At 41.0% G+C, this 27,130-nt stretch overlaps 1 protein-coding gene across 1 annotated transcript; it reads right to left on the bottom strand.

Annotated features, from left to right (window-relative positions):
- Positions 1 to 9,664: 9,664 nt before the first annotated feature.
- On the bottom strand, positions 9,665 to 26,799 carry LOC116666878 (disintegrin and metalloproteinase domain-containing protein 29-like). Its single transcript, XM_032490550.1, is given in 8 exon segments — positions 9,665 to 9,718; positions 9,977 to 10,210; positions 23,879 to 24,253; positions 24,255 to 24,542; positions 24,544 to 24,684; positions 24,686 to 24,860; positions 25,612 to 26,075; positions 26,794 to 26,799. Coding segments are annotated over 8 exon segments (1,737 nt in total).
- Between the last annotated feature and the right edge of the window lie 331 nt (positions 26,800 to 27,130).

Raw genomic sequence — 27,130 nt, 5'->3', positions numbered from 1 at the left:
AGACAAACCACAGCCTGGAAAAAGCATTCTCATAACTCAAGGTCAGAGAAAGTTTTCACATCCCTGTAGCCAAAAAACCTCTCGAAACCGTGTTCTAAACAGAAACAGAACAAACACATGCAGTTCCAATGAGAGACAATGCAGGTGACCAGTGTGTGTTAGAGATGCTCAACCTCTAGGGTGAGGACACACACAGATGTACACACTATGGAGACAGCATTGGTCACCATCACACTGGCAGGTCTTTAATCTGGTGACAACCAGCCCTGGTGACAATGTGAGAAAGCAGAGGCCCCAGCAGACCCCCTGGAAGGAAGAGTGAATGGACAATCCTCTCTGGGAGAACAGTGTGCAGGATGCATCAAAGTGCCACGGTGCATCCCCTTCCCAGCAATGCTGATCCTTAGAGCTGATCCCACCAAAGTTCTCGCACAATTTTTCAAAGATGTCTTTTCAAGGGTATTCATCACAGCACTGACTGAAATAGTAGGGAATTGGAAGCAACACTCATGGAGGGGGATGGGGTCCATCAGTTATGGTTCACGTGGATGAATGAATGCTGTGCAGCTGGAGAAGTGTGTGCAGGGTCTCTACCTGATGCCAGGGGAGCCCTCAGGGTGGATGCACGTGGACCCACTGTCTGCATCCCGGTCCCATCTGTATGACTGCACATGTGTGAAATCAACATAGATGTAAATGAATCTTGTGGTGTGTGAGAGAGAGAGAAAGAGAGAATGAGAGAGACAGAGACTGAGAGATGTGCACCAAACCATTCATGATGGTCACCTCTGCGGGTGGGATTTGCAGATCTCTTCTCTTCTACTTTAGGTGATATTTCAATTTTTTATAATGTGTCTGTATTACTTTATTAATTCTAAAAAGATTAAAATCCTATGTTAATGTGACCCATTCATTTCTCATCTATGGAATAATTAAAGTGTATTATTTCTATTTTTAAAAAATTTATTACAAGGAAAATAAGCATTCATGAAAGTAAAATAACAAATTCTAAAGGAGTTAAGAATCAGTAAAGAACGAAACCTTCTCAGGACTCAATTCCAAGTCAGCTTTGTGGCAGTAGGCGTTCTCCAGGAGTTCGTGTACATCCTGAATCAGCACCCAGTACAGGTAAGCAAGAAGTACCAGACTTGGACACTGAGCACTACAATGGATGAGAGATTTTGTTGAGAAAACTTAAGAAAGGCCTACATGCACAGAAAACAATCCTATATTCATGGAACAGAAGGCTGAAGGCTTAAGATGGCAATAGTCCACAGATAGATCTAAGGAGTCAAAGAATCCCTACCCAAACCCCAGGTGGTGTTTTGCAGAAATTGACAACCAACCTAAAATTCATGTGGAAAATGCAAGAGGCTCAGAATATAGAGAATCTTGAAAAAGAAGAACAAAGCTTGAGGAATGGATAGCCAGGTGGAACCCCACGGTTGGTATAAAGACACTCTTAGCTGAAGATACCTGAGATTCAACAGATGCAGAAGAAAAGCCTTCTTGGAGGTCCCCTTATCTGAATAAAAGCAGAAAGTCCTGAGAAATGACCAGAGCCATCAATTCCCTCATCAGGAAGGCTTCTATTTCCAGGAGCAAGACCAAGAGTAAACCTACCATAAGTCCTTTCTGTGGGGTGTTTTAGAACCATGAGGAAATGCAAAAATCACCCATCTGTGTACCGATGAACATTACCACAAACTTCCTTATATCCCATTGTTTTCCAAAGAACCCATTTGTCTTTCTGGAAGAAACCTGTCATAGAAGCCAATTCTCTCCCCTCCCTTTGCCCTATTAAGTTAGGTTGATACAAAGCCTTTACTTTTCACCATTTAACATGGTATTTGTTTTTCTGGTTGGCTCTTGTGTGCTTAGAAATAAACTTTTCTCCTGTTCTTCTCCTCTTTACTTCTGTGGGTTCTTTGAGAGGGACTCTGGATGATGGGGCTGCTCTTTTCTCACCTTCTTTAGTGACATCTTTTTGTCTATAGTTAAGCTATAAAAAAGGCGTATTGGTTTTGAGTCACAACCAATAGCTATAACTTTGGAGACTCCCCAGGAGGAAAAAGGAGTACAACACTGCCGGGAGAATTTACCAGCTGTCCTGGCCAAATATCTGATAAGATAATATTTACAACAATTTTTTACAGGTTCACACTAAAACAAATGTCCTATTGAAACTTCTCAAATAATCAAATTGAAAGAAAGGCAAAAGAATATCATGGCTAGCCTAAGAACACTTCCTTAACAAAACATAAGGACAGAAATCAGATTTAGAGCAAAAATTAAAATCCATTTACACCATCAACCCTCCCACCCATTTGTATACTGTCCCCATGCAGACAACCCCCTGGAAAAAATCCTCACCAAGATCACAAACGGCCAGATCCTTTGCCAGGACCTTATGCTTCAGAATTTGTCCCATTTGGGCACTGATAGCCAGGGCCTGAGAGAGGCTATTTGTGAGCCCTTCTCTGCTAAGACCCAACAGGCTGAAAGGGAACTCTGCACTCTGATGGAGAGAGAGATCATGCCGAGCCTCTGTGGAAGGATCTATAAGAACATCCCAAAGGCATACAGCTCTAAATCTAGACATGGGAATCTTCTGGTTGGTATCTTAGTTGGAAATCTCCTCCTTGACAGAAAGAAGCAACTCAAGATAATGAAGTTGGATGAGGCACCTGCCCCTTGATGTTATCACTGAGTAGGATATGCAATTCTTTGAAGAACTGAAAACAACCAACCTTGTTTTACTAATCTGGTCTGTATAGAAACAGACATGTAGCTCCAAGAGTAATTCAGAGCCCACCTATCTTTCTTACTGACATCAAAAACTCCACTTCTCCTATCAGGGCAATGGAGAAAGAACTGTCCTACACTCAAGAAAGAATAAAAACTTAAATAGTAACCACCCTACACCTCTGACAATAGGAAATGAGCCCCAGATTTCCTTCTTTAAAATGCTTACCTCCTTCCTCAGGTCCTCTGACAGCAAGAGGTGTGTTCTCCTGGTCCTGAGAACCAAGCCTTTAAATGCAAACGTCCAAGGAAATAACTTTAACTTGAGGATGTCTTGCTTTTAAATGTGCTTCTCCCCTCCTGTTATAAAATATGAGAACTTCTTCACCTGATAAGTGCAATTAGCCCCCCCACCCCGAGAAATGTTTTGTTCCTTAGCACACCCAGCCATTAAAGAGTAACTTGGTCCATTAAAATCACTACCTGAGATCGGAAAGGGAAAAGCTAATGGTAGACAAACCAGGTATTTTATCCGCTCAGATTGGCTTTAAAAAACACCAAGACAACCAGAAGGTATTTCCAAAATTTCCTTTGTCCAGAATTTGGTCCACAGCCTCCATAAGATTTCCTACCGGTGTTGCACTGTCCCCTCATTCCTCTTCAATTGGCATGCAGACATTTGTGACTGTGACAATTTCCTTTACCCTTTTTTAAAAATCTACCAAATACCAAAATTTCACCTCACCATACAAAACATAGATCTTAGTCCTGTTCAGTTCTCATTCAGTAAAGGTAAGCTTAAAATTTCTTTTGGCTCTCTATAAAATGCTATCTACTCCTTCATCAAAAACATGGGCAGATTCAAATGCATTGAATTTTTATTATCCACTCTATATAGGTCCATCCACTCAGAAAATAGCTTTCAGTATTTTAACATCAGTATCCATAAGGGATATTAGTTAGTAGTTTCCTTCCTTCCTTCCTTCCTTCCTTTTTTTCTTTTTCTTCCTTCCTTCCTTTTTTTTTTTTTTTTTTTTTTTTGTAGTGTCTTTGTCTGGTGTTGGTAACAAATTTATTCTGGTCTCTTGGAATGAGTTAAGCAGTGGTCTCCCCTCTTCAATTCTGGGAAAAGCTGGACAAGAAGTGGTATTAGTTTTCCTTTGAATGTTTGGCAGAACTCACCGATGAGGCTGCGGCTTTTCTCTGTAGATTTTTCACTAGTTCAACCCCCTTACTAGTTACAGGTCTATTCAGATCTTCTATTTCTTTGTAATTCAGTCTTGGCAGGTTCTGCTTTCTAGAAATCTGTCCATTTCTTCTGGGTTATCCAATTTGTTGGTGTACAATTCATACTATCTTCTTCTAATCCTTACTTCTGTAGAACCAGTAGTACTGTCTCCACTTTCATTTCTCATTTCTGTAATTTGAGTCTTCTCTTTTTTTCTTAGCCCTATCCAGCTAAAGTTTCATCAAACTTTGTTGATCTTTTTGTTAAACCAACTTTTGGTTTCATTGATTTTTTTTCCCTACTGTTTTTTCTGTTCTCTGTTTCATTAATCTATGCTTCAGTCTATATTATTTCTTTCCTTCTGCTGGCTTGTGCTTAGCTTATTTTTCTTCTTATAGTTCTTTACATTGTAAAGTTAGGTTGTTGATTTGTTATCTTATTCTTTTAATGCAAACATTTATAGCTATAAACTTCATCCTTCCGTGGTCACAGAAGATAGTCTTTAAGTCTATTGAAACTTACTTTGTGGTCTAACATACGTATGTCCCAGAAAAGGTTCCACAAGCACTTGAGAAGAGTGTGTGTGCTGTTGTTCTGGGCGGAGTGTCCTGTGTGTGTCTGTTGGAGCTAGTTGTTTATTGTGTTAAGTCCTCTGTTTTCTTGCTTATATTCTGTCTGTTTGTTCTACCTGCCATTGTGACTGGGGATTTAAAATTTCCAACTATTATTGTAGAACTATTTCTCCCCTCATTCCAACAGCTTTTGCTTCGTATATTTTGGTGATCTGTCACTAGGGACATATATGTTTAAAATTGTATCTCCTTTCTGTAGCAAAGGTTTTATTACATCTGTACTTGAACTTTTATTCATATGTAGTGTTCCAGACTAAATCCCTCCCAGACTGAACCCAGATGGGCTGAATCCTGCTCTTTACCTTAAAGGAAGTCTGAGACCTACCTCAACATTGATCCCTCCTGAAGGAACCCCCCCCCTCCACCGTTGCCAGAATTCACATCCTTTCTCCCTCAGCATCAGTCCCTGGTGGCCCAAATGTTCTCAGACCAGACTCAGTCAGAGCGGCCTAGGTGGGGCACCTCAGCACTTGCCACCACCTTGGGTTGAAAGTCAATTCCTTCCATCTGCCTGGAGCCATGGCTCCTTCCTCCTCCAGCACCAGCCACACAGGTCCTGGACTTGCAAGGCCAAGCTCATGCAGACAGGCAGAGACCTCAGGGTTCCAGGTGACCTCCATCAACCAAGAGCACATCAGTAGAGGGTCCATTTTTGCATATAAATGGCCTTTCTCCATTTTGTTTGCCGAGTCCAGGAAAGAGATAACTAGGCCAGAAGTGACTCCTTTGTCCTTGAAACTTGGAGGACACTAATCAGATTCTGTCATGTTAGGTTTCTAATAGGAGCAGTTAAATAACTATACTCAGGGGGGAGCATATAAATTTCAGCTCTGAATTCTCACATGAGTAGGGGGCAGTGGGTGGAATTAGGAAACAAAGATCTTGGGTTCTGCTCATAACTCTATACTTGTGTAGCCTTGGACTAGTTTTCTCACCTTCAATCCTGAGATAATACACCAGGGTTATTTTTGTGAAGAGCATTAACAGCTCTGGTTAAAGCCATGTTACAAGCCTGGAGTCTTCACAGGGCACACAGGGCACTTGAGAGCCTTCCAGAGACACAGGCATCATACATCACTCTTATTTCTATGCGTTTTATTGGGAGAAGCCAGATAACCATATCAAAAATATGAATGCACTTGATTCTCATGTTTATACTTGATTCATATTTAATCAGTCCTATTTTAAAAATTGCTCAAAACTTGGAAATACAGCAAGGCTTGCTGTGTCATGTCTGCCAGGGTACAGATTATTGAGCTTTTGACCTATTATCTCATACTTACTTAGGCCCACACACATGAAGTTATATGTTAACATGTAGACTTTTGTACAGTAGAGAAGTGAATGAGTCCTGTCTGACAGAAAATACAAATTCAAAGGTTACAGGTTTATTGCCCTGTGGGACATTAACCACTTTCACATCTAACTAGCATTCTTTCTTCTGTGACTATATTCTGTGTCTTATAGAGTCTCTTTGAACTAGCTTTATTCTTCTCTTAGTCCCTTGTTAATGAGTTATTTAATCTCTGATATGTGCTCATTTCATATTTGTGTGAGAGTCATGTTTTTAACCTTCAAAAAGTATACTGACATTCTCCAAAGTCGCACTCCTCGTGTTACTAACATCATTTTCCTTAACATTATTTTGCATTATTAAAAATTAGAAAGAGTTATCTGTTTTATTTTTATTAAAGTGGATAAGTTAATTATATTAGGTCTATATTATAATCTGGACTGCTTTTATTATTTCTCTTACAAGAAACTATCCTTAATTTATATCTCAGTCATTTTTATATTTCTTGAGATGCATAATAATGTACTAGGTTGAACTGAAAAATTGTCTTTTTTCCCCGGCAGAAATTAAGTCTGATTTTGACCACTCCAATTAACAATGTGCACTGGGTTTGCAATCGTGATTCTGTGCAGGTTTGGAGCATGTGCAGAGGCTCAATGCTGTAACCATTTACACAAATATGACAAATGACGAAGCCCAATGCCACTTCAGTGGTGTTCAGGATCCTCCTCCCCAAAGGCTCTTTAGACTGTCACTTCCTGCCACATTCCTACCTCCACCCATTCACTCGCTTCTTCAGGTTTGGCACCTGGAATCTAGTGTAAGTTGAGGAAACACTCAAATTAATTTTTAAGAAATATGTGTTAAATAAGAATCTTTTACTAGACTTTGTTTGAAAGCCTGAAAAACCTCATTTTACTGGGTTTTATGAGAGTTACTTCTGCTTTCTTTGGTTACTTTCAAGTTTAGGGCACTATATACTGAGAAGCTTGAAAAGACCAAGATTCAATAATTGAGAGTTTGCTTGCACTATTCACCTTGAAGTGTTTACATATTCTATCACTACAATAGCTTTGCTTATGTAATTTCATTTCAAAATAATGGCAGGTCTTTTGGCATTTTGTTATTTTGTTGTTGTCTATTTATAAAGAAAAATTCCATGAAAAAGACCCAGAATTACTGCCCCATAACAATCTAGATTGCTTGCAAAAGCTGCCCTGTGCTAGAGGTTTGTTCAGAGTTCAGTAGGGATAATCAACTCATTCGAACACTTGAGAAAAAAACAAAGTAAAGTACCCATTCAAATTACAGCCCACATCCATGGTGAACCTTGAATTTCACAACAGAAGGTAAAGAGGCCCCAGAGGCTTCAGAAAGAATAGGAACCCAGAGGTGTCCACACACTCCACAACCACGTCTAGACTGAAGGGTCCCCCTTCTGCAAATAAAGCAAAGGAACAAGTATACCTCTGTACACTCACATTTCACTGACAGATCCCTCCAAGACAGCTGGTCTTCACCAAATACAGAAATAAAAGCCTATATCTTGCTACCAATCTTGGGCTCTAACCAGGTCTTTAACTGGAAACTGTGTGATAGGAATGACAAATCAAACTGCCTTCCAGGAGGCGGCATCACAAACAACACCAGTTAAGGGCTGCAGACATTTTAGTGATGCTGATGCACAGCAGCACTTTCAACAAAATCATTACAAGATGTAAAAACACACACTGCAGCGCTCCATACTGCACCCAAACTAAATTTCACAACATAACTTCTTATTACAGTTAACGATCTTAAAAATTCTTTCAAGAAAATAAAAACTTGATGTTCAAAGAAAAGATCTCAAATATTTGCCAATGATGCAAATAAATGACAAGGGCTTAATTTCCAGAACATATAAACACCTCAAATAACTCAACAACAAACAACAACAACAACAAAAACCCAATCAAACCATGGGCAATGTCTACAATGCAGATATACAGATGGCTAACAGGCACATGAAAAGGTGCTCAATATTACTAATTATCAGATAAATGCAAATCAAAACTACAATAAAGTATCAATTCACACTGGTCAGAATGGCCATCATTAAAATGTCCACAAAGGATAAATGCTGGAGAGGATATGGAGAAAAGGGAACCCTCTTACATTGTTAGTGGGAATGTAATTTGGTGCAGCCATTATGGGAAACAGTATGGAGATTCCTCAAAAAACTAAAAATAGAATTACTATAAGATCCAGCAATCCCACTTCTGTATATGTATCTGGAGGGAACTCTAATGTAAAAAGATACATGCACCCCAATGTTCATAGCAGCACTATTTACAATAGCCAAGAATGGAAGCAACCTAAATGTCCATCGACAGATGACTGGATAAGAAGATGTGGTGTACACACACACACACACACACACACACACACACAATGGAATACTACTCAGCCATAAAAAGGAATAAAATAATACCATTTGCAGCAACATGGATGGATGCAGAGATGATCATACTAACTGAAGTAAGTCAAACAAAGACAAATACCATGTGATATCACTTATATGTGGAATCTAAAAAAAAAGACAAATGAAATTATTTACAAAACAGAAACAGACTCATAGACATAGAAAACAAATTTATGGTTACTGGGGGGAAAGGGGGTGGGAAGGGATAAATTGGGAGTTCAAGATGTGCAGATACTAATTAATATACATAAAGGAGATAAACAAGTTCATACTCTATAGCACAGGGAACCATATTCAATATCTCATAGTAATGTATGGTGAAAAATATGAAAATGAATATATGTATGACTATGACTATATCTATGACTGAGTAAGATTAATATGGTAAAACACTTATATGTAGTATCTAAAATACAATACAGATGAACTTACTTACAAAACATAAACAGTCACAGATACAGAAAACAACCTTTTTTACCAAAGGGGAAAGGGGGTGGGGAGGGACAATTTAGGACTTTGGGATTAGCAGATACAAACTTCTACATACGAAATAGATAAATGACAATGTCCTACTGTATAGCAGAGGGAAGCATACTCAATATTTTATAATGGGGGGAGGATATATATAGCTCAATGGTAGAGTGCATGACTAGCATGCATAGGTCCTGGGTCCAGTTCCCAGTACCTCCACAAAATAAATAAGTAAACCTAATTATCACACACACACAAACACACACACAAACACACACACACACAAAAGAAGAAAAAAAACAAACAATATCCTGTAATAAAGCATAACAGAAAAGAAAAATAACATATGGTGTCAGTGAAAATGTTCACTGATTTCAGAGCAGAGAAATTTAATACTGGACTAGAGGTAATGGGAGGGACAGACCCTGTGAGCTCCGACAGGACCCTCCCACGCAGGGGGCACTCAGGACACCTCAGCACAGAGCTCCAGCCCAGAAGCAGGTGCAGAGGGCCTGGGAGGGGTTTCCTATGAGGGCATGGCTTTGTTTTTTCACACAAAAAAAGTCTATACTAACAATTTGACAAGGACTACTGATGTGTCTTCAAATACTGGAATCTAATGAGAGCTTTTGCATACCTTAATAAATCAGTGAGAACCACATTTAAAAAGAGAATTTCTAGGGCCCCTGATATTTCAATGGTAAGTAGCTGGAGGACAGGGATGGTTTTATTAACTCAGAATGTACAGTGTGGGGCCTTTGATCCCAGGAATAAGTCATTCAGACATGAAAGCCCAGAACAGGTTCAGGTGTCTGAGTCATTCAAAGGTGGGCTCATGATGAGGGCCAGGTCCTTTGGGGCATGTCCCTCAGCGGGAGGAGCTCTTTCTGCACAGAGTTCAGGGATGTGGCAGGAGACGCATATCCTCAAACAAGGATGAGGATGAAGACCCTCAGCATCCACAGAGTGTGGTCCTTGTGTCCTCTATCTGCTCCTTTTCAAGTTGGATCAGATCTTAAGTATACAGCTTTCAACATACAAATGAGCAGAGCTGTCCTAGGTTAAACATGGATAACCTGAGTCCTGGGAGCACCACCCAACCACCACACCCCCTGCTTCACAGAAGCCCTGAGAGGACAACTCACCATGGACTGTAGCTGAAGAATCCTCTCCCTGGTGGCAGCGGTTACAGGCAAGGGGTTCCCTGGTCTCTGGTTTGAGGAGGGATCCAGGGCCAGGCAGTTGGCGCTCATCCAGTTCTGTCTCTTGTGCACAGGTGTCCACTCGCAGGTCCAGCTGGTGCAGTCTGGGGCTGAGCTGAGGAAGCCTGGGGCTTCAGTGAAGGTCTCCTGCAAGGCTGCTGGATGTACCTTCACCAGCTACAATACAATGTGCACTGGGCATGACAGGGCCCTGGACAAGAGCTTGAGTGGATGGGATGGACTGACCCCGAAGATGGTGACATAAGCTATGCACACAAGTTCCAGGGCAGGGTCACCTTGACCAGGGGCATGTCCACCAGCACAGCCTACATGGAGCTGGGCCATCTGATATCCAAGGACATGGCTGTGTACTCCTGTGTGAGAGACACAGTGTGACAAACCACATCCTGAGTGTGCCAGAAACCCTGAGGGACAAGGAGGCTGCAGGGGGAGGGGACACAGGGAGGCAGGGTTAAAGGCTCCCTTTGAAAATGGGCTTGGGGACATGTGTTCACTGTTATATGAGGGCTGTTCCGTACAAGAAACACCGTGTAGGCAAAATTCTGGGAGTGAGGAGAAGCTAAAGGAATTAATGCAGATGTAACCATCCGCCATGAAGGGTTTTTGTGTGGACCCAGGTCTTTAAGTGATTTGAAGAAATGCCTTAGAGCACAACTGCTCCATCAGATGCAAAGTCCAGGCGTATCGCCATAGAAAAGTGTTGCGAGGTCCTGCAGGTGGTCTCGTCACTTTGCATCCCACCTGTGAATGAACGTTCCTTTAGCTCCACGTCAGCACCAGCACTGATTGTGTCTGTGTTCTGGCCACCCTGAGTGTGCAGTGGTAGCTCCTGGTTGTTTTTGTTTGCAATCCCTGATGATATACGATGTGGATCATCTTTTCAAGTGCTTATTGGCCATCTGTCTGTCTTTTGCTGAGGTTCAGAACTTGAGCCCATTGCTGAATGGGGTTGCTTACAGTTCTTTTGTTCAGTTATGAGTGTCCGTGTGAATTCACAGCACAAGTTCTTACCAAATAAACTGTGTGAAAATGTATCTTTCCAGACTGTGGTATGTTGTTAGATTCCCTTAACAGTGCCTCTCACAGAACAAATGTTTTTCCTTGTGATGCCTTATAATTTATCACATTTTTTCATGGATCATGCTTTTGGCCTTATGTCAAAAACTGGTTGATATATTTAAGGACACTCAGAAGTTTACAGTTTCTAAGTGCAGGCCACCCTCAAGGAACGGGGTTAGAGCTCCTAAACTTTAAGTGGGAAATTCTGGAGTGTGGAGTTATATGGAATTCTTCTCTATGGGAGATTGGTCTCTTCCCTGCCCTATGCTTTATTTCTTCAATTGTTTATTGATATCAGTATGGGCTCCTAGATATTTATTTTGTACTTTGCATTAAAATTCAATATTACATTCAAATTTTGTGCAAATTGTTCCAATTTCAGTGTTGGGGGACTTGGGGGCTGGCTCCTGTATCCTTTTGAAATTCCTCTGTGGTTTTGTGTTTTGTGGAACTACAAGGTGCTCAGCTTCATCATGCCTGCTCCCTCTCCCAGCCCTGGAACTAACCGTTCCTGTAAGGAATTGTTTTCTTTGCTCATGAAATATTATCAGAAACCAGGAGTTTGGTGACAGGTGTGCTTGTGCTACTGGGTTTCATTGCTTCTATGACTGCTTGGCTGGTGGACCAAGGAAATCTCTGCGTGTGTGTCCTGCAGCGTGCACACAGATATCCATCTACTAGTATTTCTGAATCTAGTCTCCTGTACCTATATTAAACTAAACTTGAGAACATGGTGATGCCTCCAACCCCAACCCAATGCCTCACAGACCTCTCTAGCCTTCCCTCCTGTCATCTGGAACCTCCCACCCAACAGCAAGAAACATTCATATGCCATCCTGTGCCTTGTGGTTCAGTCCCAAGTGCACATACGGTGATTTCCAGTTGTCAGCACCTGTCTGCGTGGACTCAGTGTGGTCAGTGCAGAGGCTCAGCCCCGACAAACACTCCTCTGCCTTCGCCCTTGCAGACTCCATAGTAAAGGCTCCTTAGGCAGCCGCTCATGACCCCGCCACCTTCAGTGAGTTGTTTCAAAATCGGTAATGGCAATAGACACTTTACAGTCTGTGTTCCATCCTGAGAGTCAGCGTCTCCTAAATGATTTTTTTTCAAATGTATACATGAACGTTTACTCTCTGTGCCGTAAAGTTCTAAGGCTTTTGACAAAGGCATAGTGTCATGGATCCACCACTGCACATCGCACAGAATAGGCTCACCACCATTAAGAGCACCTGTGGTCCACCTGTTTAACACCTTCCTCAAATCCCGGCTACACCGACAGGCTTATCTAAACTATGTGCCCTTACCACAACGGCCTGTAAATGACGTCTAACAGTGTGTAGTCCTTTAAGACTGGTTTCTTTCACTTAGCCACATGCATTTAAGGTTCATTCACAACAGTCATGGACACTTCAGAAAGGAAATTAAGAAAGTATTCCATTTAAAACACCATCAAAAAGAATTAAATACTTAGGAATAAATTTAACCAAGGACAGGAAATACACAGAAAACTACAAAACATAAAAAAATAAAGAAGTCCTAAATAAATATACAGACATCCCTGTCCATAGGTCAGACAACTTTTGAAAGGTGGCAAGAGTCCCTCAAAAGTCATCCACATATTCAGTGCAGAATGGGAAGCAAGGGGTTTTGGAACTAGATAGAGGAGGTCATTGCACAGCATGGTAACGCTGAATGCTACACAGGTGCTCTGATGAAAATAGTTAATTTTATGGTATGTGAAGTCTCATCTATTTTTTAAAAAGCACTCATCTATGACTCTTTGTGGTTTGAATGCTCATTCTTCTATTGCTGGATAGTGTTTGTGGGTGTGTGTGTGTGTGGACAAGAGATGGCTCATTCATCCACCTGGGAGAGAAAACCCTGCTTGCTTCCAGTTTCAGCAATTATGAATGAAGCTTGTACAATCATTCATGTGAGCTCTGTGTGGACATAAACTTTCAATTCAGTCAGGTAGATTCCTAGAAGCATGATGCTGGATCATAGGCTAAAACTGTGTTTAGCTTTATACAAAACTACCAAAATGTGTCCCACATTCCACGTTCACCCTACACTGGTGTTCAAATCCTGTCCACATTAACTAGTCACTTTGATTGTTGGTTGTGTCAAAATCTTGATAGTGATTCAGAATCCGAACTAGTTTTTATTCCTGCCAATCTGAGCAGGTGGACCAACCACAGGAGATAGATGAATGAGGAACAATGTCACTCTATCTCCCCTTCCAGTAATTTTACTGGTCCCAGGAACCCTTATAGAAGCTCAAGCACTGCTCCTTTCTTAGGCACAGTATTGGGACAGAATACATTCCTTTGCATGAAAAGAGGCATGGTGCTAGACTTTTCCTCAGGGACATACCACGGCAGTATTGCTATCAAACCTGTGGGTTGATTTCCTATGCAGCATCCTCAGACCCCTCAAGGAGGTCACAAGTGGTTCTGGCACTAACTCTTGGCACAAATACTTGCCAGAGCATGTGTTTCAGCTGGTTCTCGGGCCACCAGTGTACAACTTGAAGTAGCTCAGCTGCTCCCCCAGTTAGGCTGCCTAACACCACAAGTTAAATATAAACAGACCAGAAGTCTGAACTAACTTGGCCAAGTGACAAAGCCAAACCCTATCTATCTATCCATCCATCCATCCATCCATCCATCCATCCATCCAGAGAAAGAGAGACTGCTGGTCTTCTGTATCAGAACTTCACAACCAGTTCTGCTCTTACAAACTGGCAGGAGCACATAGGAATGGAGGTGTGCAGATGCCAATTTGATTAGTGACAAAGGGCTAAATTGCCACAAGCCTGGGGAATTTCAGTTTCCACTTTGATCTTCTCTGTGAACAACACTGGTCTTTTAGCCTGATGTGGAGACAAGGGGTATAAAGGTTTCCAACCTAAATGATTAGGACAACGTGGATTCAGATACTGGAGTCCTTCTGTCATCAGATACCCCACCTTAAATGCCAGCCAATTATAAGCTTGGGCTTCTTCCTGCATAAAGTAGTGCCACATAAAGGTCTCAGAAAAGACAACTCCATAGAAACTAACCTCTGTACCAACACTTCAAGTTCTCAGGATTTAGAACCTTATTCCCAAGTTTGGCAGATTATAATTTGGAAAAGTGGTCCTAAATACATCTATGGTAGCAGAAAAAAGAAGTTCAATACATCTGTGGAAGCACTGCCATCAGAATTTCATTGTTTGGTCTCTGCTGTTCTCCAAAATCGTGCTCCCCGGATACATAACTGCCCAGCAAGGGTGAGCTTGTGCCGCTGTTGATGTATTAGTGAAGGTTCAATGGAGACAGATAAATAAGCAGATGCATACATATATAAACACATAGGTAGAAATATACAGATAAAAATAGATACATACATATGTAGATGATAGATCTACAGACAGGTAGATACATATATATATATACACATAGGTAGAAAAATACAGACAGATAATAGATATTTACATATACACAAATCAATGATAGATACATGCATACATAATATATATACATACACATATGACAGACACATACATATATATGTTTGATATATGACAATAGATAGATGATAGATAGATAGATAGATAGAAATTGGTTCATGCAATTGTGGAGGCCAAAGTCCTAAAAATCTGCCAACTGCATGCTTGAAATCTTGTGGTGCATTTTCAGTTGCAGGGGAGAACCAGGGGAGCCAACTGTGTAAGTCCTGGTCTTAATCTGAAGGCCTAAGAACAAATGTCTGAGAGCAGGAGAACATAAAGTTCCATATCGAGGAGAAAGAAAGGACTTGCAACTTCTCTCCTGTTTTGTTCTTAGAGCCCTCAACCAACGGGACAATTTCCACACACACTGGTGTCTGTGAGCATCATTACTCAGTCAGCTGATCCAGTACTACTTTCTCCTGGAAACACCCTCACAGACATGCCCAGAAATAATATTTTCCAGCGATCAGGGCCTCCTTTAGCCCAATCAACTTGACACATAAAATTAACAATCACAATTGTCAATCAATACTGCTTCTTCTGCGTGAATCAGACAAGACAAATAGTGTCTACTTTACATGTTTGAAAAGAGATGAAAAATCTCCATCAGACAAATAAAAGTCAAACATTTTATTGGAATGTCCTATTCCCAGGGCTAGGAGCCTGATTTAAGAGAATATGGGAAATGCATGTAGATTTCTTCTTTTCTGCTTATTTATTTTCATTGCAATCTAAACACTTATCTCATTTTCAGACCTCCGACTCTCAGTGACTAATATAATTCTTCTCTCCACAGACTTCAACTAAATTTTTAATAGGTGAAACATCCTGGGAAGTATTATATGGGAGAAATAAAAGGATTTAGAGGATGCTATCCCACAATAAGCTGCTCTGGCACATTGTTTATTTTCAGCTGAAGGTGCTTGAGAACAAACTGACACAGGAAAATCACTGTGAGTAAAAATAAAGCATAATCTTCCCCCTCCGCAAAGAAATTTATAAGTATAGAAGAAAATCCTGTTGCAAAAATGCCTCCATACCAGGAAGAGAAATACACCTGCCAAGAAGTCTGCTTTTAAGTGATGACTGATATCCACCACTTTGGGATAATGACAAATCTTAGCACACTCTCAACTACTGGAAGCCTCCAGGAACACAGTCAGCATCTTGGGCAACTGCACAGTCCTGAGAGTTTACCAAGAGCTAGGGAAAACTGAACAATAAGCTTTGTTTCTCCTCCACCAGGCCGCTCCTTCAAGTGACCTACTGGACAAGATGGTCTACTGCACAGATCAACATAGAGTGTCAAGGAAAATAAAGAAACACAGGATTGTGTACATATCAGAATAAGAAAAGAAATATCAGGATAAACGTCCAGGCATAGCTCCTAAAAAATGGAGATCAGAGATTTACCTAATAGAGTTCCAAAATGATAGTCATAAAGATGCCCACTGAGGTCAGGAGAACAACGCATGAACAAAGTGAGAATTTCAAAAAAGAGAAAAATGTAAGAAAGTACCAAAGAGAAACTACAGAGCTATAGAATACCATAACTGTACTGAAAAATTCAGCACAGAGCTTTAATAGCATATTATATGAAGCCTAAGAAACAATCAGTGAGCTCAAAGTCAGGGCAGTGAACTATATTCAATCAATGGTGCAAAAAATGTGAAATAGTAAATATTGCTAGAAGGACATATGAGACATCAAGTGGAACAATATGCAGATTATACAGGTTCTAGGAGAAGAAAAGAGGGAGAAGAGAGCAGAAAGAGGTTTTTTTTTTTTGGCTGAAAACATTTCTAACATGGAGAAAGAAAGAAATACCTAGCTCCAGGAAGCCCAGGTAGTTTGAAATAAAATGAATGTAAAGAGACCTTCACCAAAGGAAATTATAATTAAATTATCAAAATTTAAAGCAAGGAGAAAACTGTAAAAGCAAGAAGAGAAAAGCAACTTGTTATGTACAAAGGAAACCCCATAAGACAATCAGCAGATTATTTAGCAGAAACGTTGAGGGCTTGAAGGGAACGGCATGATATGCTCAAAGTGATGAAAGAAAAAGAAAGCCCTCCCAACCAAGAATATTCTGCCCAGCAAAGTAGTCCTTCAGATTTGAAGGCAAGGTAACAGTTTTGGAGACAAGAAAAAGCTGAAAGATGTCATCCACACTAGAGCAACACTGCAAAAACTCTTAGAGAAAAATGTTCATGCCAAAACAAAAGGGTGCTAATTAGTAACAGGAAAATATATGAAAGTATACATCTCATTGGCAAAGGAAAATGTATAGTTAAATTCAGAATACTCTACTGTTGTAATGGTGATGGGTAAATCACTTATAAATCTAGCAATGGGGTTGTAGACAAAAGTGGTAAGATTAACTATAACTGCACACACACAGTGAAAGATGTCAACTGAGATGTGAGAAACATAAACTGTGAGAGAGAGAATTAAAATGAAGAGCTCTAGTATGCATTCAAATTTAAGAAGTTATCATCTTAAAATAGACTGTTATAAGATATTTTATACCACCAGACAGTAACCACAAAGCAAAAAACTGTAACCAATACACAGAAGGTAAACAGCAAAGAATCAAACATACCACTACAGAAAAATCTTCAAATCCCAAAAGAAGAGAGCAAAAGAAGATAGCAACAAAGGCAGTGCAAAAGAGCCAGAAAACAATGAACAAGCTAGCAGTACAAGGTTGTAGTGATCAATGATTACCTTAAAGTTGCATGGGCTAAATTCTCATCAAAAGATACTGAGTGGCACAGACATAGAAAACAAAGTAGGGCTACCAAAGTGGAAAGGGGACAGGGGAAGGGATACATTAGGTGTTTGGGATTAACAAATACACACTACTATACAGAAAATAGATTTAAAAAAAAAAAAAAGGATCGGCTGTATGGCACAGGAAACTATATTCAATACTTTGTAATAACCCATAATTCATAATGGAAGAGATTCTATATATATATTAAAAATATACATTATATTATATATATATATATATATTCTGAATCACTTTGCTGTACACTTCAAACTAACACAACATTGTAAATCAACTATACTTCAATTAAAAAAAGAAATAAACTCTGAAAAGAAAAGATATTGAGTAGCAGAATAAATGGAAGACCTGGCTATACCCTGCCAATAAAAGTTTCACTTCTGTTCTAAAAATGCACACAAATTAAAAGTCAAGTAATGGAAAAAGATATTCCATGCAAATGGAAAACAAAAGAAAGCAGGGAAAGCTATATTTATATCAGACCAAAAAAATGCTTTAAGCCTAAAACTATAGTGAAAGACAAAGAAGGTCAGCCCATAATGAAAAAGGGTCAACCCAAGAATAGGATATAACATTTGTAAATACTTATGCACCCAACACAGGGGCACATAATATTAAATATTAAGCTATATATTAACAGACCTGTAATGAAAAATAGGCAACAATGCAATCACAGTAGGGAACTTTAATAGCTCACCTTCAAGAATAGATTACCCAGACAGAAAAACCAGTAAAGAAACAATGCTCTTAACCTGCATGTGAGACCAGATGGACTTGCCAGATCCTTGCAGACCATTCCACCTGAAAACAGGAGAATGCACGTTCTTCTCAAGCACCCATGGAACATTCTCCAAGGTGAATAATTGTATGTTAGGTTACAAAACACGTCTCAATATATTTAAGAAGATTGAAATTACATTAAGCATTTTTTTCTGACCACAGATACAAAACCAGAAATCAATTATAAAAATAAAACTAGAAAATTTACAAACATTTCAGATTAAATACATGCTACTAAAGAGTCAGTGGGTCAAAGAAGACAGAAAAGAGAGATCAAAAAATATCTAGAGACAAATAAAAATGGAAATTCAGTATTCCAAAATATGGGACTTAGCAAAAGCAGTTCATAGAGGGAACTTCATAACAATAAATACCTACTTTGAGAAACAAGAAAGATCTCTAATAAACAAAGTAATTTTACACATCAAGTCCTAGAAAGAGAAAACTAAGCCCAAAGTTAATAGAAGACAGGAAATAACAAAAATTTGAGTGGACAGAAATGAAATAGAAACTAAAAAGATGACAGAAAAGATCATAATGAAAATAGACAAATCTTCAGGTAGACTCACCAAAAGAGAAGACTCTAAATAAATAAATAAATAAAAGAAGAGACGGTACAACTTTCACCACAGATACACAAAAGATCACAAGAGACCACTATGAACAATTATTCAGCAACAGAGTGGATAACCCAGAAAATAATTGATAAGTTTCTTGACTCTTAGATCAACCAAGATTGAATCATTAAAAAACCCAGAAAATCCAAAAAGGCCAATAATGAGTGAGAAGATTTAACTGGTGATCAAAAACATTAAAACAAAAGAAGATTTTAGGACCAGATGGCCTCACTAATGAATTCTACCCAACAGTTTAAAAAGAGTGAATACCAATCTTTTATGAACTCTTCCAAAACTAGAAGGAGAGGGAATTTTTTTTTTTTTTACCAATTTTATGAGGCCAGCATTATCCTGTTACCAAAACCACAAAGAACACTACTAGAGAAAAAAACAAGTACAAGCCAATACACCGATGAATATGGATGCACGAATTCTCAGCAAACCAAATTTACCAAACTATTACACAGACCAAATACGATCATGAAGTGGAATTTACTTCAGTGATAGTGATTCCATATAATCATCTCAATAGATATAGAAAAAAAAAAAAACATTTGAGAAAACTCAACACTCATTCCTGGTAAACACTCTTTAAAAAGGGGTAAAGAGGAAACATTTCTCAGCATAACCAAGGCACATTTGACAAACTTAAAGGTAACTTTGTACTCCACAGCTAAAAGCTAAAGGTGTTTCTTCTAAAATCAGGAACAGGACAAAAATGCCCACTCTTACCATTTATATTCAACATGGCACTGGAAATTTTAGCCAGAGTAATTAGGCAAGAAAAATAAAATACATACAAATCAGAAAGAAAGAAGTAAAACTGTCTTTATTTGCAGAAGGCATGATATTATTTATAGAAAACCCTAAAGACCCCATCAATAAGCTGTGAAAATGAATAAACCATTTCAGGAAAGTTGTAGAATATGAAATTAATATACAAAATCAACTGTGTTTCTATAACTGAACAACAAACCTTCAAAATTATGAAAACCACACTTTAAAAACTTCATCAAGAAGTATAAAGTACCCACAAGTACGTGAAGGAGCTACACACTGAAATACTATTAGACATCCATGAAAGAGACCGAAGACACAAATAAATGATAAAATCTTTTGTGCTCATAGAATGGAAGAATTCATATTATTAAGATGTTCATACTATCCAAAGCAATTTAGACATACCATGCAACTCCTGCTAAATTTCCAATGGCTTTTTAAAAAACAGAAATTGAGCAAATACTCCTTAAATTTATACAGAACCAAAAAAGACCCCAAATAGCCCATGTAATCATGAAAAAGAAGGAAGCCAGAAACATCACATTACTGACTTCAGTCTGTACTACCAAGCTACAGTAATTAACACTGTATCGTACTGACACAGAAATTGAAATACAGACCAATGGTTCAGAACAGAGAGCCCAGAAATAAATCCTCATGAATGCAATCAAGTAACATTTATCAGGAAGCCCAGAACAATCCACAGGGAAGTCTCTTCAACATGTGGGGTTGAGATAACCAGATAACCACATGCAGATAAAATTAATTGGACCCCTATTTACATTACTCACAAAAAATTAACTCAAATGTATTACAGACTTGAGTGTAAGACCTGGTACCAAAAAAATCCTAGAAGATAATCTAGGGAAGAACCCCTTGACAGTGATCTTGCTGATAATTTTTTAGATGCATCAACAAAAGCAACAGCAACAAAAGCAAAAAGGACCAAGTGAAGCGACATCAAACTAAAGAGCTTCTGCAAAGCCAAAGGAACAATGAAAAATATGAAAAGTCAGCCTATGGAATGGGAGAAACTATCTGTAAACTGTATATCAGATAAGGCATTAATACCAAAATTATATAAAAGACTCCTTCAGCTCAAGAACAAAAAGTAAATTACAAAAAGGGCAGAGAAACTGAATGGATAGGTTTCCAAAGAAGTCATCCATAAAGCCAGCAAGTGCACAGAAAGGTGCTCCACGTCACTAGTCAAATTGCAGCTTACATCCACAAGAATATGTCACCTCATACATGTCTGAACGGCTACCATCAGGAAGACAAGGTACGGCAAGTGTTATGCCGGATGTGAGAAGGACAGTAGTGTACGGCATCACTTACATGTGAAATCTTAAAAAGACAAAATGTACAAATAGAGAGTAGCTGGTGACTAACAGAGGTCGGGGGGTGGGGAATTGAGGGCACAATCTACAACTAGCAGGTGAACAAGTTCTGGGGAGCTAATGCGCAGCACAGTAATCACAGTCAACAATGCTGTATCACAAACTGCAAAGGTTCTAAGGAGCTAGGTTGTAATTTTATCTGCACAGAATGAAATGCTAATTACAGGAGGTGATGGAGGTGCTAGATGATGCTCTGGTGGTCATCATATTACCATATACAAGTGTATGAAATCACCCCTTTGTACACCACCACCTATGCAATGTTATACAGCAATTATATTGCAACTAAATTTTAATTTCATCAAATACACTTTAAATTAATGAGGTTCAAAGGGAAGAGAAAGAAAAGCAAACCTAAGCACAGTGCTCCGTAGTGTGGGAAGGTTAGGTCAAACACTGAATGTACTGCCTCCCGAGGAGAAAAGGCCTGGACTCCCCCCTGAGCCCCTGGGAGCCTGTGCTCTGGATGAGAGAATCTCACACACACGCTGGAACCCAGGGTGAAGCGCCTCAGCCCCTGGTGGGAGCACAGGGATCTGACCAGGCCGTGCTTCTGCAGGGACCACTGGGGTCGTTCCTCTCTGCAGGAAAGTCACATTACCCAGAACCCCCATAAATTTTAGGCACCATCTCAGGACTTCAGTCAGAACCTATGAGCCATATGAGCCATGATATGAGAACCAAAAGTCAGAAAGGGAAGAAAAAGGGACAACAGAAAGAGATTCAAAGAGATCAAGACCGCGTGCGCATCAAGCACTGAACTTAAAATGCACTCGAGCCCCAGGGAGAGGAGCACTGACCCCTTGTTTGCACGGAGACCCCCCAAGCCACATGGGGAAGCCCGCTGTTTGGCTGCAGGAAGGAGGCCAGTAAAAGGTGTGACGAGGGTGACGCTGCGTCAACAAACAATTCACACCAGAGGGTGTGAAAGTAGGTGGGTGTTTAATTCATCTGACCTCTCATTTAAATTTCTCATTAATATCCACCCGTCAAGAATGGAATACACTGAAAGCAGCACAGCACTGTGTTATCAGAGAGTAGGCTTTGGGCTCATCACAGGGAGAATTCAGAGATGAGACCTGGAGGTCAAGAAACTAAAGTGAGCATTTATTATTCAGTGATAGTCTTCTCTTGAGGGGAGAACGGACAGTCTTGGGTGAGTAGGTGTGCTGCTTCTTTGCCAAGCTGTTGATATGGTTGTAAAAATGAATGGGTAGAATGTTCACTGCGGACGGAGAGGTTGTGGCTGTATTTCCTGCTCTTCATTCCAGCTCCACCCTCCCAGGGGAGGACGGATCTCTGTCCTTTTTAGTCTTGATTGGAAGTGTCATGGTATCAGTGCACGACGGGCACTTCTTATCTGCAAGGCCAATTTTACCGTAAACACAAGAGCATAAAGAGCAAGAGGTTACATTCAGATGCACAAAATTCCTGCCTTATCCCACCTTTCTTTGTCTGCCTCCGGGACACTTGCCAACCCAAAATGTGTGGTTTCTTATTAGTCTGGAAGTTCCTGCTTTTCTTCGTTTGTCCAAAGACCCCAGTTGTTCACAAGATGTAACGATTCCTGACATTTGGTACACGTTCCCCTTTCTCTGCTTATATCTAGCTGTCTGGCTGCTCGAACAAATGGACTAGAGTACCTTAAATGCAGGCTGAATGTTGGAAATTGGAAGGAAGTTCAAAGATAGGACAGTAAGATGCATTTGGAGAAAAGAGGTTAGGGTTTCAAAACAACGTGCATAAAGGCAGGACCGCTTTAACTGTATACATTTAGGGAAACCCTGGAAACAAATGTTACAACAGACCAAAAGTGGTTTTCCGTGGATGTTGTGGGAAGTGTTACATCCTTAGGTTGGTGGGAGTTTCTGTCCTTTTAATTCTATGCTATGTACCTGTATGGCATGGGGAATAGTCTACATAATTTTAAAGGTTAATTTATATAAAAATGCTTTATTACTTATACATTTCACTTTATTAATTTTACATCACATTATAAAATAATAGTTCACTGAACATTGTTTACAGAAGGGGACTGGGTTTGCACCCCCATGGGGGTGATCTAAAGACTGGTGTCTGTTATTCACCACTAATTCCTCAGTTTACATTTCCCGAAAGTGCACTGAAATATAGATGCAGGGAGGAAGGAATTAACATTCACAGGGCTCCCCCTGGATGCCGGAGTCCTTGATAGGCACATCCACCTAATTTTCTGATGGAATTTCATCGGACCCAACATTACACCTCCTGATCCCAGTGCCCCACTTTGGGAAATTAGGTCTCCCGGGTGTCCTAGTTTACACTAGATGCGAGTTGAGCCCACATCTCTCTCACCCCACAGCCCACAGCCCACAGCCCACCGGAAGGGGACAGACGAAGCTGCTTGGGAGCAGCCCTCCCTCTATTTCCCTGGACCCATTCTGGGCTTAGAGAAGGAGAGATCACCTAGAGGAAGAGGAAAACCCCAGTGTTCAGGAGCACTAATTTAGAGACATGTCATGAGTCTGTGCCTAAAGCCGCCCATGGCAACTTTTGTTAATAGTGGGAGCGGCAAACTCAGGTCAGGACCCAGCTGCCGACCCCCATCTCCTCTGCTGGCCAAAGTCTCAGGCTTGATTACTCCCTCTGAGAGTTTATGAAATATCAGAGGACAGAAACAGATGATTTTTCAAGATTTATTTCACAGGGCTGATCAACGGACCTATCAAAGAGTCCTGAGGTGAGAACGTCAATGCCTCTTCACCACCCCTGATGTGTGGAAGTCCTCCAGTGTCTCTTGCAGGGCTCTAGAATGTGACATTCAGCTTTGCCATCTGATTACTGATTTTATCACAGATCATACTCCTATATTGCCTATGTCTGTACAGGGTTGGGAGGCTGGTTTATAACTTAATTTGTACCTACTGTCACTTCCTGAACTGTGGAGGTCTTGATAACTTTTACATTTGTGGCTACGCCCAAGAGGAGAGCAGCTATGAAGGCATAGATGCGACCGAAGACCACTCTCAAATATACCACTGATTGTTGGCTTTGTTTTACTGACCGCATCATCCTTGGTGGGGATCCGCTGTCTTGGCTCCCTCCAGCACCTTTATCTGCACAATATGGAGGGTCCCAGCCTACACGGCAATGGCAGTTCCTTCTATTGTTGCAAACTCCTCTAAAACTACATTTCTCAGGGTTACAGTCATATGTTATTGCAGCTATAGAAGCATTGCAGAAGTTATTCTCACAAAATGTTCCAGGAGCACAGGGGGTACCGTTTCTCACATGACCAACAGTCATTTATCCCTGTTGCTATGTGTGTGTCTAATCCCCAGCACCAGACCTGTGAGATCTTTGACTGATGGAACGAGGCGTGGTCTGGCAGCCGGGGAAGGTGTGTGACGTTGCCGCACTGCAGCCTTCCACACTTTATGTCTGCATTCTGACAAGGGTTAAAAGTCATTAGAGGAGCTCTTCTTGAACAGTGTCCAAATCGAGTGGCCTCTGTATTTATTGTATAGCAGCTGTCGTCGGCATTCACAGCATGTCTTCCAAAGATCTCTTGGCAGTGCATGGTGCGGTCAAGTGCAGTTTCCATGATAGCAGTAGCCCTCCTCGGTACAGGGGGTTCCATCTTGCAGATAAAAGTTCTGGGGGCATAGGTAAGTACCCCCAGGGCAGCACTCGGGGAGATCACGTATATTTTGGATTGGTCTAAGAGTACATTCCAGGCGTAGCGTACGTACAGTTTGTATAGCACATTTCTTTATCACAAACAGGTACACCCTTAAGGGAACAGTCTGTATTACAGCATTTGTTGCTGTAACACTGCTTTAAGGAGCCACAGTCACATTTCTCTGAACCCTCCACTACAGAGTTCCCACAACGTACATTTATCAGGCTTGCATTAAATGACTTCCAAGTCATGTCAAACATACAATGGCCTCTTTTTTTTATTACGTTCCACCAATGCATGATGGAGCAATCACTGAAGGCGTCTGTCAAAGCAGGGTAGTCTGACGTAAGGCAGACGCTCCTTCTCATACAAGTGCATTCATCGTCATCATAATACAGACCAAAGCTTCTCCCAGTGTATCACGTTCCTAAGATACCTAACATTAAATAATGTCTGCCTAGGTAACCAACAAAGAGTATGCCATATATACTGCATGTACCATACGTTGGTGGGTCAAAGTCCACGGGTACATGTTTAATCACTATGAAGGATGAAACGGGTAGGACAGTCGGTCTAAGGTTAGTTCTGTGATACACAGCATATGGGCTATCATACACACGATAATCATCCATAGTTGTTGGATCTCTCTCATTATATACTAGGACTGCAGTGACAGAGTACCTTATGCTAAGATCTGTAAACATGGAGTCCATTAAGTTAGCCATATGTAACAGGTTTTGTACACACTTTGTTGAACATACGATACATTGTATTGGAATATTAAGCGAATCCTCTTATAACTCCTATATGCAGGGCAAAGTACCTAGAATTCAAATAATGGTGGCGGGCTTCACTGATACCAGCTTCAGGGAACAGGGGGTCCCCATTCTGCCTGTCTTTCAGTCTATGCACAGGTCCCATTGTATCGGCGTCTGCCACTATCTGAGAAACCACATGTTCAAACGTTTTAGAATACCTGAGGGGTTTTATTTCATAGGCAAGGTCATCCAGCTTCATAATACCTTCAAGACTCCCATAGCACGTGTCCACAGTGACCATGGAGAAAGGAATCCCCTCCACGTAGCCGAGGTGGTAACAGTCTGAAGGGATGAAGGGGAAGTCCATCTGCAAGGCGCCTTGCTCGTCCTGAGTCAGCAGCAGCAGCTGTCCAGGCCAAAAGATGTTCTTGCTCTTCATGTGCATAACGTGCCTCTGGCCCCCGAAGTACAGGCTGTAGGAGAGCCATCCTGGCACCTGAACGCCCTTGCCGTGGTGGAGCTCCTTCCTGGGTATCACCACCTCCGAGGAGATGTAGCGCCATGAGGGATGGCCTTGAGAACACTGGACTGGAGCCGGCATGGCCCAGAATCCAAGCAGCAAGAGGGCTGTCCTCCGAGTGACCTGGCTCTCTGCCAGCTGGGTGCCCCTGCTGAGGGACACCTGTCAATGAGAACAGGTGAAAAGAGGATCCCAGAGAAGCCAGGTCTGAATCACCTGATGCAGCCACTTCCTGTCAAGGGGACACTGACCATGAACAAAGCCCGCCTGGGCCTGCCAGCACTTACCCCTGGGTGGGTCTCCTACCATAGCTAGGTAACAGTCAACAGGTGTGGCAGTGGGTGGGGCCTGGATATTAACTCAGCCAGGGCTGAACTGGAAGACTGGGAAGGCTGTGTCTGTGAGTGCTGGCATGGAAATGGCAGGTGACTGGGACAGTATGTAATGTAAATTAATGCTTCCCCAATGCTCTGTAAAACCCTTCAGAGCTCACCATCTGATGCTCCCTAAATGACAAGATTTGATTTTCCTTACTCCAGGTGGTCAGGAGAGACACTATTCCTGACTGCCTCTGATCCCAGGAGTTGTTCCCTCTAAGCATTTTCTGTGTTTCTTTCCTGGAGTGTGGTGGGTTCCTCCTGTGCACGTGCTGGTGGCTTCTCAGCTGAAGACACAAGGGACCTGTCTGTTTGTGCCCAGTGTGAGAGTGCAAATATCTAACATAGTTTAAGCAAATTTCATACTTGTTTTGAGGGGAGGGAAAAATCTAGTACCACATCACGACCAGAAGACAATTCATTGTCCTCCACACTCTGAATATTTTCCTTTCATTTTACAAACATAGCCCCAACATTTAAGCGGACTGTGACCAAGGATGTACCTCCATGGCAGTCTGTCTACGCCTTGCTTTCTTCCTGCTGGTCAGAATTCCTCCCCATTCTCACAGGCCTGCTCATCCCTGGTGGATCTAACACGTTGTGCCGACTTTCGCCTCCAACACTGTGAGATGTAGACACTCTTTCACTTCCACGTTAGGGTTTTCGGGGCATAGGGATGAGGAAAACTGATGCATAAAACCTAGTGGTGCTTTCCTTTCCCCTTTCCTCCATACAAGAGCTTCCCTGTCTTCCCCACAATTTTACTCTCTCAAATTCCCATTGATATTTTGAATGTCAATTCCACCATTATTATCTATACCCCGTACAACATGATGTATT

Source organism: Camelus ferus, chromosome 11 (assembly GCF_009834535.1).
Source record: "Camelus ferus isolate YT-003-E chromosome 11, BCGSAC_Cfer_1.0, whole genome shotgun sequence".
NCBI lineage: Eukaryota > Metazoa > Chordata > Mammalia > Artiodactyla > Camelidae > Camelus > Camelus ferus.
The sequence above is the reverse complement of the archived record's forward strand: the minus strand, read 5'-3'. Positions and strand labels throughout refer to the sequence as shown.